The following is a 12,755-nucleotide window of genomic DNA, read 5'->3' on the forward strand; positions in this document are numbered from 1 at the left end:
ATTTGTTATAAATATAATGAACCACGTGCAGCTATACACTAACTGTGGCATGCATGTTTCACATGCAGTGTTTCCATTTGAATGAGGGAGTAAATGGAGCTGTCAAAAAAAATTGTAGCAAGGAAGTAGTGACAAACCACAGCCATTAAAATAAATACCACTCGAGAATTTTTTGCCTTCTAAATTGACAATGTACTCAGTGACTGAATGTGTGTGATGTATCAGTTAATGGAACTAAAGCTCTTATTTCAATGTACAATGACTTTTATTTGTCAGTAGTCAGTTAGTGCTTTCTCATATTTTGGGCTTGTGTAGCGTGATCATCAGCAAACTTACAAGCTGTTGCCCTAGTATTTGCTCGTAAAATTTACGAAAAACATAGAAAATTATTTTGCTATTTGTTTTGGAGTGATAACATTTCTTAATTATGCAGCAATCAGACTCACCAAATTAGATGCTGCACGCAGTGCACAAACTGCAACCATTACAAATCTCTTAAATTACATGACAGAACTAAGAAGTGTACCCCGACTAATATATTATCCACATTTAACTCTGCGACAGTCACAAGCCATCTTATGGACATGATGAAGGATGCAGGTTTTTTTGTGTCATTTCTGTTCCATTCACAAACAGGGTATTCACTTCACCTATTAAGTTTTGGCAGCCAGTCACTAGATGGGAGCTCAGAATATGACCAAGTTGTTTGTTTTCTGTGACTGTTTGAAGAAACAGGGCTGTCAACAAATGGAAATTTCACATGTGAGTTTTTGTTGTATTATATTTCTTTATGCTGTTTGTAAAAGACTAACTCAACAGCAATGCCTCTAATCACTTCATTCTATTTTTTGGAATCAGTCTCCAACAGTAAAGACTCTCTACAATTAGTTTGCAAAATTCTTCCTGGTGGTTCCATCACTGAAGAATTTCATGAAGATCAGTGAAAATCAGTTGTTACAAAATACATCAATGCTGTGCACAACATGATTGTAGAAGAGCAGCATGTTACTTACCATGAGATTAAGGCATCTTTATGCTTATCAAAGACTGCAGTATATTTGAATTTTCATGAACATTTAGCTGAAAAAAGATCTTTTTCTGACTGACTCTGCCGATTTGACCAGAGCTCATAAACAGGGTTGTGCCATATAGTGTTAGGAAATGCTCAAGAAACTGCACCAAGGAACATTGTAACAGGAAACAAAGCTTGGATGTACTTGAACAAGTGAAAAACTAAGCAGCAATCACATGTTTGGGTATTCCAAGATAAAGCAAACCAGCAAAAGTGGATCTTTTATGAAACATTCCAACAATATGTTTGCTTGTTTCTTTTTTATCACTGGACATACTTGTCACTAGGGCATTATTCACAATCCTTATTTCTAAAAAATTCACTTACTATCTGTATGTTGATTGCTGTCTTTATAATCTCAAGCTTATCCATTTCAGGCAGCACTGACCTCTTTCAGATCTACAAGCAATTATCAGAAGATGGGCAACAATGCCCGAAACCAGTCAGTTTGAGATAACAAAACTTAAAAGTTGGCTCTTGTGAATGCTGTACATATGATCTAATCTAATTACGGGATGTATATTCAGCCATATCCTGTTATCAAATAGTGTACAGTTGTGTTTAAAATTTCATGATCTAATCTACCTACAGTAATTTCATAGATATTAATGTACCTAGTATGTAGTAAGCTGTTGTTATAATTCCTTTTATTCTCTGATTTCAATTTGTTCAGCAGCTCTTGAGCCAGTACTATTGGCTGACAAATAGACCATTGCAAATGTTTGATTTTTTCCTACTTATTCAGCCTATTGCACGTGATAAGAATCACAATGGAGATGCAATACTCCTTGTGAGCCATACAAGTGGCTCCTCACAACTAACTTCTGCAGCAAAGAACCAGTTGTCACGATTTTACCAACTGATTAGAACACTTTGTCTGTTTATTCATTTTTCTTTATATTTCTTCAGTATAGATTTTGATGCCATTCACTTCAAGAGATACAACATTTTAGAAAACCAGGACAGTTCTAAACAAAACTTGACCACCATTGAACAAATTACTTCATTACTTTCAAACAACAATTACTGGTAGCATCTAACAAGTCATGTTACACTATCCTAACTGACATCAAAATCTCTTTCAGCACTTGATAATTCTTTATATGGAATGACATGTAGGGTCCTAACCCACAAAAACTGATTGATTCAGTTTCATATCTGCCCTAAATGTACTTACTGAATAATCTATTGCACAGACCTGGATTCAGAACCTTCGAAAAGTCCGATTGTCAGTGTTAGTGTCTACATAATATTCAGAAATTGCTTGTGTGTGTGTGTGTGTGTGTGTGTGTGTGTGTGTGTGTGTGTGAGAGAGAGAGTGAGGTAGAGAGAGAAAGAGAGAGAGAGAGAGAGTGAGGTAGAGAGAGAAAGAGAGAGAGAGAGAGAGAGAGAGAGAGATCAAACATGCTCACAAACATGTTTATTTGAAATTGTCACATCTTTATTACTTCAACTTGACACATTGGTTGCTGTATTTAATGCTGGCTGAAATAAAATGCGGAGTCAATATTAGAGGCCTAATATGAAAAGGGAAAAGGGTTTTAACAGTGAAATACTGGACACAAAATGCAGATTTAAATACAGAGAAATTTTTAATATTAGAAATGTTAAAAGGACACAATGATATGAATATAAATATGTACAATATAATGGCAAGCTATAATGATAATTAAATGAAACTGATATTTATATTTTGGGCACTTTTTAACATGTGTTTTCACTGTATGTGTGCAACCTACATAAAATCCTTAGCACTAAAAAGGTAACTTTGATAGTGTCACTGGAAATTTATTTCTAATAATTTTCTTGTTTGTGTAGGCATACACTATATCTTGATGTACTGTTTCAGTACTCTTCAAATTACCACCACACAACACTAAATCCAGTCTTTTTAATAAATTATTTTCATGATTTGTTAACTCTCATTCCTTGACAAAAAAATAAACCACTGTTTGCTCTCCAGTTCTGTGCTTATGGTGAACTAGGATTGGGAGAGACAATAACAGAATATTTAAATGTAGTGGAACTCATCTTCTGAGAAACACCACCAATGCCCTGATTTTATTATTACGTTATTTTTTTCCAAGAAATACAGATCTACAGCGTTTCATAGCTGCTAAGGTATTAACGTCATTATATGAGACATGTGGAAGATAGTGTGGTACATCATTTGCTAGATTTGCCAGACAATAAAAAATTATAATAATAACTGGAACAATTATATTCACATTCATACCCAATGACACTGATTAACTGTACACACAGTTCTAGCAAAGTAATTTACATCTTTCATTTATACTTTAGAGCTGTATGCTTATGATTTTCCCTAGTATGTGCATGCTACGAATCAGAATTCAGTACACCGTGACATAAAGTGATTAAAATCAACACTGCCATGAGAAACTTATAAAATTCATGTTGTAATGCATTCTGGGTAAGATACAGGAGTTTATTATGCAGCAATAAGTTTTGTTACATTTATACATTTGTATACTTAAAAACTGGAGGCTTTTCTCCCATAGAATGTTAGAACTCTATAACACATCATTTAAACTTATTTAAATATTACATAAACATGAATAGTACATAGTACCAGGATATTTAATACCAGGGTCCTGAACAACAGAAAGAAAGTTGTTATAAATTTTTTCTGACACTAATAGTATGGCTCAACTAATGCTTTACAAAAGTACATTTGTGTTACATAGAACACATGTAGTCAATGTTGTCTAGAAAGACTTCTTTCACATTTGTGAGTTTGTTCAAGTCCCTGATGTTTACTCTGTCTTATGTAGTGAAAAATCAATATTTTGTAATTAGTGTGCCAATTGGTGCGGTGATTATTAGTTAACGGAAGACGAAATACTGACAAACGTAATGTAGCTGTGGAGATTTTTGGCTTTCATTACTCAAATTTGTAAGCTACATATGAAGAATTACACATGTTTTTGTGTTTATGTAAACTGCAAGAATAATTAAAAGTGGAGCAAGTGATATTTGTATCAATGTCAAGCAATTAGTGTAAAACCAAATGTAAAATAAACAAAACTGCAGTATTAGGATGGTTCCTGTTGTATGCTATTTCACATAAAATCAAGGTTGGCTTAATAGACAATAAGATCTACTTGTCTGCAAATAATTTATTGATCCTTGTGAGAAAAAATCAGAAATGGGTATATATTAACATTATAAAAATAAAGTAAAAACCTAACAAAAACATTATGAAAACTGTGAGGAAGTATTTGGTGTATGAGATCTTTAACCTTTCATTAAAATATCGAAACATCACAAAGCACACTACAAAATTGTCCCTATTATGCTATCAGGCTTCATGCCTGAAGGAGAACTAGTTATTTAGACCGCCAAGTGATTTACATGTTACCAATGTATGCAATGGTGATGAAATTGAGACTAGATTTAATTTTTCTCAGAAGGACTTGCAGGTGTTTTGATGACTCAAAGAAAAGTTCTGGAAATGAGACTGAATTGTTTCCTAAGTACATTCTCGGTCTGCATGCTTTCTTTACGGATAGCAATGACTGTTTAAAGGTACTGATTTTTCTTTATGATTTAATCACTAGGAATAATGAAAATGCCAAAAACTTGAGTTTCATTCCTATATAGCAACGACAATGAACATGCAACTATTTATAATATATATAAAAAGTTAAAGTTTTTAAAATTGATTTAAAGCATAAACAGTTACATAATATTCTGCATGTGTAAACAAAACAAACATTCAGTACCTGAGGCACAAGTTGGAAACAAAATTTGGAACATTTCGAGTCAGAAAAGTAAATTTATTAAGCACAATAACGCCGGCGAAATAGAAGTCAAACAATGTCTATCATTGATAGGACTTCACTATGTCTACTGCTATGTACAAAGTATATATTTCTGTCATTATTTAAATTTACTTTCACAGAAAAAATGTCGATATAGCAACAATTAAAGCAGAAACATTCTGAAAACTATGAAACTCATCATGTCCGTAACAACATTGACATCACCAACGACAGTTTCATTTATTTACTTCTCCCCACCCCCCAGACCGCTTGAGCGAGTCTCCTCTCCTTGCACTTCATTACATGGAAATGATATTCTGAGAGTCTAAAATAAACTTTTTTTGGTTTGCTCATTAAAGGAAGTAGAGCACTGCGCAATTCGTCAGACAGTTCCGCAAGCTCATTATCACATATGCAGTCGATAAGAAAATCGACCCTTAAATATATTACTTTTTGGTTACGTTTCCTACTAAGATTACAGTAACAGTCTTATAGTCTAAGATATAAATTAAAGTTTAGAGTAACGCGTGGTCGATCGTCGAAGATTTAAAATCTAATAATGCTTAAGTAGATGGATAACATCGTTATTTATTCTTTTTTTTCTTTTAGACTTCCACTTCTACGAAAATTACATAACAAATAAAAAATAATGAGGATCACAATTGAGACGAGAGTCCGATTTCGATGATTGCACATCCTGGGGGAGGCGCACATTTCGGAGAGCGTCCAAGATCCCACCACAAAATAGAGTTAGGTGCACGACACTGCACCTAGTACTCCCACCTGTCCTCCTGCTCCTCGGTCTTAATCCTACTGCGCAACACGTCCGCAGAATCTGCTTCAGACTGCCACCCATCAGTGACGGAATGTTCACCCACAGCCTCTTCTTCACGCACGACTGCAGCTTCCGGCAGTGGACCAGCATCATCAGGCGCGACAGTCGGGGAACGTGGCTCTGACTTGATGCTCCTCCGCTCGGGCTCTTCATCACCATCATCACCATCCTGACCTATAGCAGGTGCCGGAATCCCTGTGTCAGAAGCCGATGCTGACGGAGGCCTATTCGTCGTTGCCACTTCGCTGCCTCCGCGGTCTGCCCCTGTCATCGATGAGGCCTCACTGCATTGGTCCTCATCATCATCCTCATCATACCTGTCAAGGACAGGTGTTGGCTCCACACGGACAGTTTCCTCATCCTTGGATAACTTCATCCCGTAATCATCGGTCTGCATAACACACACTCCATTTATAATGACTTCCTGGTCACCACCCTTGTCCTTGTGGTCCTCCCCATGACCCGTGGCGTCCTGCCACTCAGGGTTCACCCACTGGGGGGCAGCTGGCTTGCGCCGCGATGTCCTTGATGGCTGTGACACTGCCACAGAGGATGAAAGAGGGAGGTCCTTTTTGGCAGAAGACCCAGTGACGGAAGATGCAGCGACGTCCCGCAGGCTGCTACCAGACAGGTTGGAGTCTTCACTGCCAAGGTTGCTCTCTGCATCCTCCTCTTCTTCGAAGTCAGGCTCACGCTTAATGCCCATGCTGAGATCGAGCCCACTGAACTGCTCCTTGGCGGCAGCTGCAGCGGCAGCAGCAGCTGCAGCTGCGGCGGCCAGGGGACCACCCCCAACGTCACAGCCTGGCGATGGCAGCAGGCCCCTTCCCACAAGTGCTGCCAAGTTGCTGTTGGCAAAGTAGGGCGGGTAGGGCAGCGGCACTGGTGCTAGCCCCATCCGCTCCTTCTGGAGCTCCAGCAACCTTTGGTTCAGCAACAGCCGGAACTGGACGGGGTCGAAACTGCCACCACCTCCCGCACCCGGTGGCACACTGCCCTCACGGCCCTGGACACCACCACTGCCTCCACTGCTGCTGTCATGTGGAACTTGCTGCTTCAACCTCATTCGGTGGTTGTGGAACCAGTTGGTGATGGTCCTGGTGGACAGCGCCAGCTCCGCTCCGAGGAACTCAATGGTGGCTACGCTCGGATAGCTATCCAGAGCGAAGGCCAACCTCAGCGCCTCCTTCTGTTCCTCTGAGAAGAGGACACGCTGCTTCTTGGCTGATGGTGGTCCGGGCCCAGGGCTTGGGCTGTGGTAGAACTCGGAAGTGTCGTTGGAGGAGGTGTCGCTGCTGTTGTCCGCGCCACCGCCACTGCCACTGCCTCCGCCACCCGCGACGCCACCTCCAGTCGTGCAGCCTGGAGGCCCGGCACTGCGGCGGCGCTTGTTGGCCTCGCGGCGCTCGTTTTTCAGTGCCTGCAGCCGGTCGATGTTGTGAGCGTCGCTGAGCCACAGCTGCATCCGGATGAAGGGCTCGCGACCCTTGATGCTCAGCATGTGCCAAGGCTTTGGCTTGGAGAGCAGCTCGCTCACTGAGCCTTGAGACAGCCCCAACACCGCCTCTCCGAAAATCTGTGCCAAAGACGATGACGTCTTTAACTAAGAGCTCAGAGGCACTGCCACCTCTTGCAGTTCAGAGGCAAAAGTGTTTTGTCCTTGCAACATGGCTGGACAACTTCGAACAGTGCAGGCCTTTCTGTAAATCTGCGCGCATTGCTCCTAATTTTGGACTTTTGCAAACTGTAATTTCAGTTTCAACATTGAGAGGTCAGCATGACCAAATAGCACAAAATGTGAATACATCATGCTGTTAAACAAAACCATTAGAATCAAAAATGGTTTTCAATCAGCAATACAATGCAAAGGAGCAAGCATTTTGCTGTGTTTTCAATGCCTGCAACTTTTTTATTTACTTAGCTATCAAAGCAACTGTTCCCCTTTTAAATGTAACTTATACCTTTTTAGTGAGATTCAGTAACCCATTAAAAGAAGAGAACAGCAATATAACACATATCAGGTTCACAATGAGACTTTTCGCAGAATAGCAAGGACACATGTTATGAAGTAGTCTACCTGCACAGCTGTTAGGCTATATTCACAATAAAATGGAACTGGACCTGTAATGTGCCTCATAAGGCGTTTTACACATGCCATCATTGTTTACCATGGTGACTCCTCAATACTGACATGTAGCACGGTCTCCATATAAACAATGCTTTGGTTAGAAGGTGGATGCCCAATTAAAAATAAGAAAAAATCTCATAAGTAGAATATTTCTCAGCCATTTTTTTCCAAAAAGTAGCCTTTTGAGTATATGTACTATTATTACCATTATGCTTTTTATGAGTTACTGAATGCCACTGAATTAATGAATTCATGAGATTTGGTATAATAATAATGAATATAATGTATTCTGGGCTCTTTTCGAAATGTAACTGGTAAAGAGTTACCCCACAGATATTCTGTATCATTTTCTTTAAAATACTTTTAAATTTTTCTCTTTGCAGTCCAGTTAATTTTGTTGCAATCAGTTAAAATTTACTGCTGCATCTTTTGTGAAAGTGAATAATGTATATAGGAGTCTAATACAAGTCATAAAACTTGCCAGTACATAGGAGTGTGTTGCCAGAAAATTGGGTCACAACAATCTGCATAACTTTTACTCTTAAGGTCAAATACATGGCACTCCCATATTTCAATATATTATTGTAGCTGGCAAAAAAATCAAAAGTTCGTTACTTTCATGTGGTATACTTGAATCTTTGGTGTAACAGAGTTGCAAGACAGTGCTCCTCTAGCACCCACAGAATAAATATATGGTTAACAAAATAAGTTGAACAATGTAATTTTTGTTTGATCATTGAGAGTTGAAGTTGTATGTAACTGACAGCACATGTTACAGGAAGCAACAGAAAATCACTTCCTATGACAAATGTTCATAAAAATAAGTGTTTTTAGGTGCAAATTTCATTTTTAGTGCTCTAACAAACACATAAATTTAAACAAGACAAATTTAGTATTATAAACATGAAATATTATGTCACTTAAAAAGCTCTATGAACTAATGCAAATTTTAACACAAGAAACTGGGTAGCAGTAGTGGCACCATTAACTGCCTAAGTTGAAATGAGAACATTTATTTATGAGATATATAGAGACTGCTTGTACACATAAAGTTATTTTTCTGATTGACTGATTGCTGAATGATGATTTAATCATTTCTATTGAATGAACCAGTAAATAAAGTGGTATGAGAGGTACTATGAGGAAGATGTAAAGTTTCCTGTGAATAACTGCAGTTAAAATATTGTGAAAGTAATCCCTGTGAGAAGTTTAAGAAAATACTGCTTTCCAGCTTACATCTAGCACAAGGAAGATATTGACAGAACCAAAGAAAATAAGTCCATATTGAAAGGTTACAGGAAGTAGCCCAGCTAACTGTCCACAAATGTAGTTTGAAAGCAGTCAAATGTTCTAACATGCTAGTTTCGTGAGGAAGCACAAAATGATTTTGAGACTCAATGACAAATGACTCTGGGTGACTTTGTTACTAGTCAGTAATCGTGACATATTCTGGCTTTCTTCAAACTGATACTGTTTTTCTGTGGGGCAGGATGCACTTTCGGTTTGTGAAAACATTTTGCTCCTGGGACGAGGTGGCAGCAGCTGCCACATACTGCTTGAAATATGCTTTCATTTCCACCCTGAAGTGGTGGACCCACACCTCATCCACATTAACAAATCAACATAAAAAATCAATTGGATTCTTTTCAAAATGTCCAGAAATTGCTTAGAGATTGATTCCCTATAGTCAGATTTCCATGCAAAGGAAAAGTACTCTCTCTTCTGCTATGACTGTTGTGTTGGCCATTACATGCACCTCTAACCAGTTATTTTCCAAGCCATATTGTGCATTTTGTCACGGTTTTCAGATGTGACTGCAATTTTGGGATGCTCTTCACATGAATTATCTTCAGTAGAATTATAACCATATTTGATTTCAGTCACTATCCCAGACTGGAGTGAAATTTGCTTACTGTGACTTCTTTAAAAACGGCATAAACAAATCTGTCCTGCAGATTGAAATGATACTTGACTTGCAGTATAATGCATATTGTAAAAATATTAAAAAATCAAAATTTCATAGTCATGAATGCTATTTTTGTACCTGGCTGAAAATTTTCACCTTGGCTTCGTATTTTGTGTTTGTGTGTTTCTAAAGTGTTGTGATATCATGCAAAGAGAAGAGAAATGAACTGAACTGTGATACTTGGAGGGAAGAGAAATTGACAGGGGAGGGTATGCATCCTCACCTTCTGGCCTATGTTGTTGGCAAGGAGTGCCTCCTTGATCTTGGTGGTGATGGTCTGTGTGTCGAGGTCCTGCGTGAGTGCAGCCATCTCGTAGACGGAGGGTGCCACATGCTGCTGGAGCCCGCGCAGTGCCGCCATGGCCATGCCGGACTGCTGATGCTGTTGCGGCGGTGGTGGCGGTGGCTGCCCGTGGCGGTCCTTCTTGTCAGCAGTGAGTGCAGCACCATAGCCTGCCAGCCCCAATGCACCTGGCCCCACAAGCATAGGTGGTGGTGGTGGCTGGGGCACTGAGGCGGGTGCACCAGCCCCAGCAGCAGCAGCGGCAGCTGCTGCAGCAGCAGCAGCATGGTGTGGGTGATGCAGCTGCAGTGAGGCAGGCAGTTCGTGGCCCAGGTGGGCACCGTGGCCACTGTGCCCATTGTGGTGCTCTGGCTGCTTCGACAGTTTAGGCGGCTGCGGCTTTGTCAGTGAGGCACATGCTGTACCAAATGGAAAGAACACCACTGTCAGAGCGCTGGCATTTGCACCAGCATCTAGTTTATCCTAACAGCTGAGTTGCCCTACACCCATCTGATTTACAGTTTTTGCTTCACCGTAACACTGTTAGGGACACGAAAATCAATTATTGGTATCTGGTGGTAGCGGGCTTTATCCAGCCTGGAGCTGAAGGATTGGTTTTACAGTAATCTATCTAAAGTAATCTGTGGTCAGAGGCTGCTCTGCTTGCTATAGTGTTGCCAACTTTTCCACTAAAGGGCGTGTTTTCCAGCATCTGTTGGAAGTCATGGCAGGAAGCACCACTTGCAAGAGGAGTGTTGTGAGTGGGAGCACGAAATGAGCAATGGAAATGTCTGGAATCTTTTGCAAAGGTCAGTTGGCTGAAAGGCCTAAAGCTGCTTCTAGCTCACAAAATTGTGCGGTCGCCCAGCAGTCCTCCTGGGTGCAGGAGGCGAGCCACGGGTCTCTCAGGAAGAGTTTTTGAGAATGAGTGATCCTAATCCTTTTTAAGAATGAGTGATCCTAATCATCAGTTAAGTATTCTGCCAGTGCAGGAAGTTTAAAAGAGTTCACAAGTGTATTTCATGCATGGGTGTGCAATTCTTAGTAGGCACTTCCAATTTTGCAAAAATTATTGTGGATCAGTGTATGTGCATGTGATTGATCAGAACAGGTTTCACAACAAATAGGGGAGCATTTCACCAGAGGATGCTTTTTAATGAAAGATATGGAGTCTTCTAGGTCAAAATTATGCTATAAATTACATTTGTTTCCATGGAACTTTGAAGTGTGGTGCTTTCGTGTTACTTTCAACCAGCTGACTTTGAGCTGTTACCCTTTTCTGCCTTTTGAAGTTTATCATCAGAAGTTGCTGCAAATGTGTGTTTTGCCTTACAGTTAATGACTGTGCTTAAGAGGCAGCAACAATGTAATGTACTCACGAGATTTGAGTGGGCCTCCAGCGTAGTTGCCGGTCCTCATGAGCTTCTCAGGCGCTATCTTGTACTGGCTGGCAACCAGCTTGTGGACGGCATTGTCGTCCTCGAGGAACATCTTCATTCGAATGAACGGCTCACGCCCCTTCTGCGTCAGCATATGCCACGGTTTGGGCCGTGCTAGGAGGTCTGACACGCTGCCTTGCGATAGCCCCAGCACTGACTCTCCAAACAGCCGCTGGCTTATTGAGTACTGGCTTAGCGACTCCTTCACCTGCAACGAGTTACACACAGAAATGATCAGTGACCTGTGAACATACTCACACCTCCCTACAAAGTTCATACAGTTCACACCACATGCTCTTTCTAAAACATCGTGTATTACCAATTAATGCTACTAAGAATATACAGATTTGGTACTGTGAGACATATGTATTTTCCTATTTATGTACATACTCTCCAAACCAATGTAAGGTGCATGGAAGAGGATATCTGCCATTCTACCACCACATGTTGGTGTTTCTTCCTGTTCCAATCAGATTTGGAGTGTGGAAAGTGTGAAAACTTATACCCCTACGTGTGTGTGCTGTAATTAGACTAACCTTATCTTCCTATTGTCTAAGGGAGTGATATGTACTAACCTGAAGAAAATTCATGTGAAGAATATTTCTGGAATCTGGAATTGATAATGGTTCTTGAAACTTTATAAGAAAGAATTTGGAAGATAGTCGACATCTATCTTCAAGTATCTGCCAATTTACGTTCATCAGCATTTCTGTGCCACCCTCCCACTGAATCAAGCACACCTGTGACAGTTTGTGCTGCCCTTCTTTGAATGCATCCAATGTTCCCAGTTGGCCCCATTTCTTTCAATGTCAACAGAATTTCTATGCTCATATACAAGTAGACTAATTGGTTCAATCAAAAAGGTAGCACTACAATTTTGTCCTTTCCAAAGCAAAGTGAGAAAACTAAACAAGAAATGGTGCATTTAAATCATGTGTTTAAGAGTTCTTACAGAGTGACAATTATTGGAACTGTGTGAAATAAAATCGTCGTAACTTCTGAACAGTTTACGTTAGGATGTTCTAACTGCACTGTTGGCCACAGGGCATGATGGGAATTATATGCGCATGGTTTGGGTTTGTCAATGAGCAAAATTGGTGCATTTGTGGGACCAAGAATCCGCATATCGAGAAGTCTCTTCGCCCTCAATGGGTGACTGTGTAGTGTGCAATGTCCAGTCACAGAATAATCGGTGCAGTATTCCTTGATAGCACAGTGACTACCAAATGGTATGTGAAGGTTTTGGA

At 40.2% G+C, this 12,755-nt stretch overlaps 1 protein-coding gene across 1 annotated transcript in view; it reads right to left on the bottom strand.

The window, feature by feature from the left end:
- Positions 1-2,645: 2,645 nt before the first annotated feature.
- LOC124545916 (homeobox protein cut) overlaps positions 2,646-12,755 on the bottom strand; it is a 167,350-nt gene continuing 157,240 nt past the window's right edge. Inside the window, exons 12-14 of the mRNA XM_047124877.1 lie at positions 11,449-11,716; positions 10,010-10,488; positions 2,646-7,268 (exon numbers count right to left, since the gene is read on the bottom strand). Of these exons, the coding sequence (XP_046980833.1) occupies positions 5,628-7,268; positions 10,010-10,488; positions 11,449-11,716 (2,388 nt within the window). The 3' untranslated portion in view covers positions 2,646-5,627. The remainder of the gene's footprint in view (positions 7,269-10,009; positions 10,489-11,448; positions 11,717-12,755) is intronic.

Source organism: Schistocerca americana, chromosome 8, assembly GCF_021461395.2.
Source record: "Schistocerca americana isolate TAMUIC-IGC-003095 chromosome 8, iqSchAmer2.1, whole genome shotgun sequence".
Classification (NCBI taxonomy): domain Eukaryota; kingdom Metazoa; phylum Arthropoda; class Insecta; order Orthoptera; family Acrididae; genus Schistocerca; species Schistocerca americana.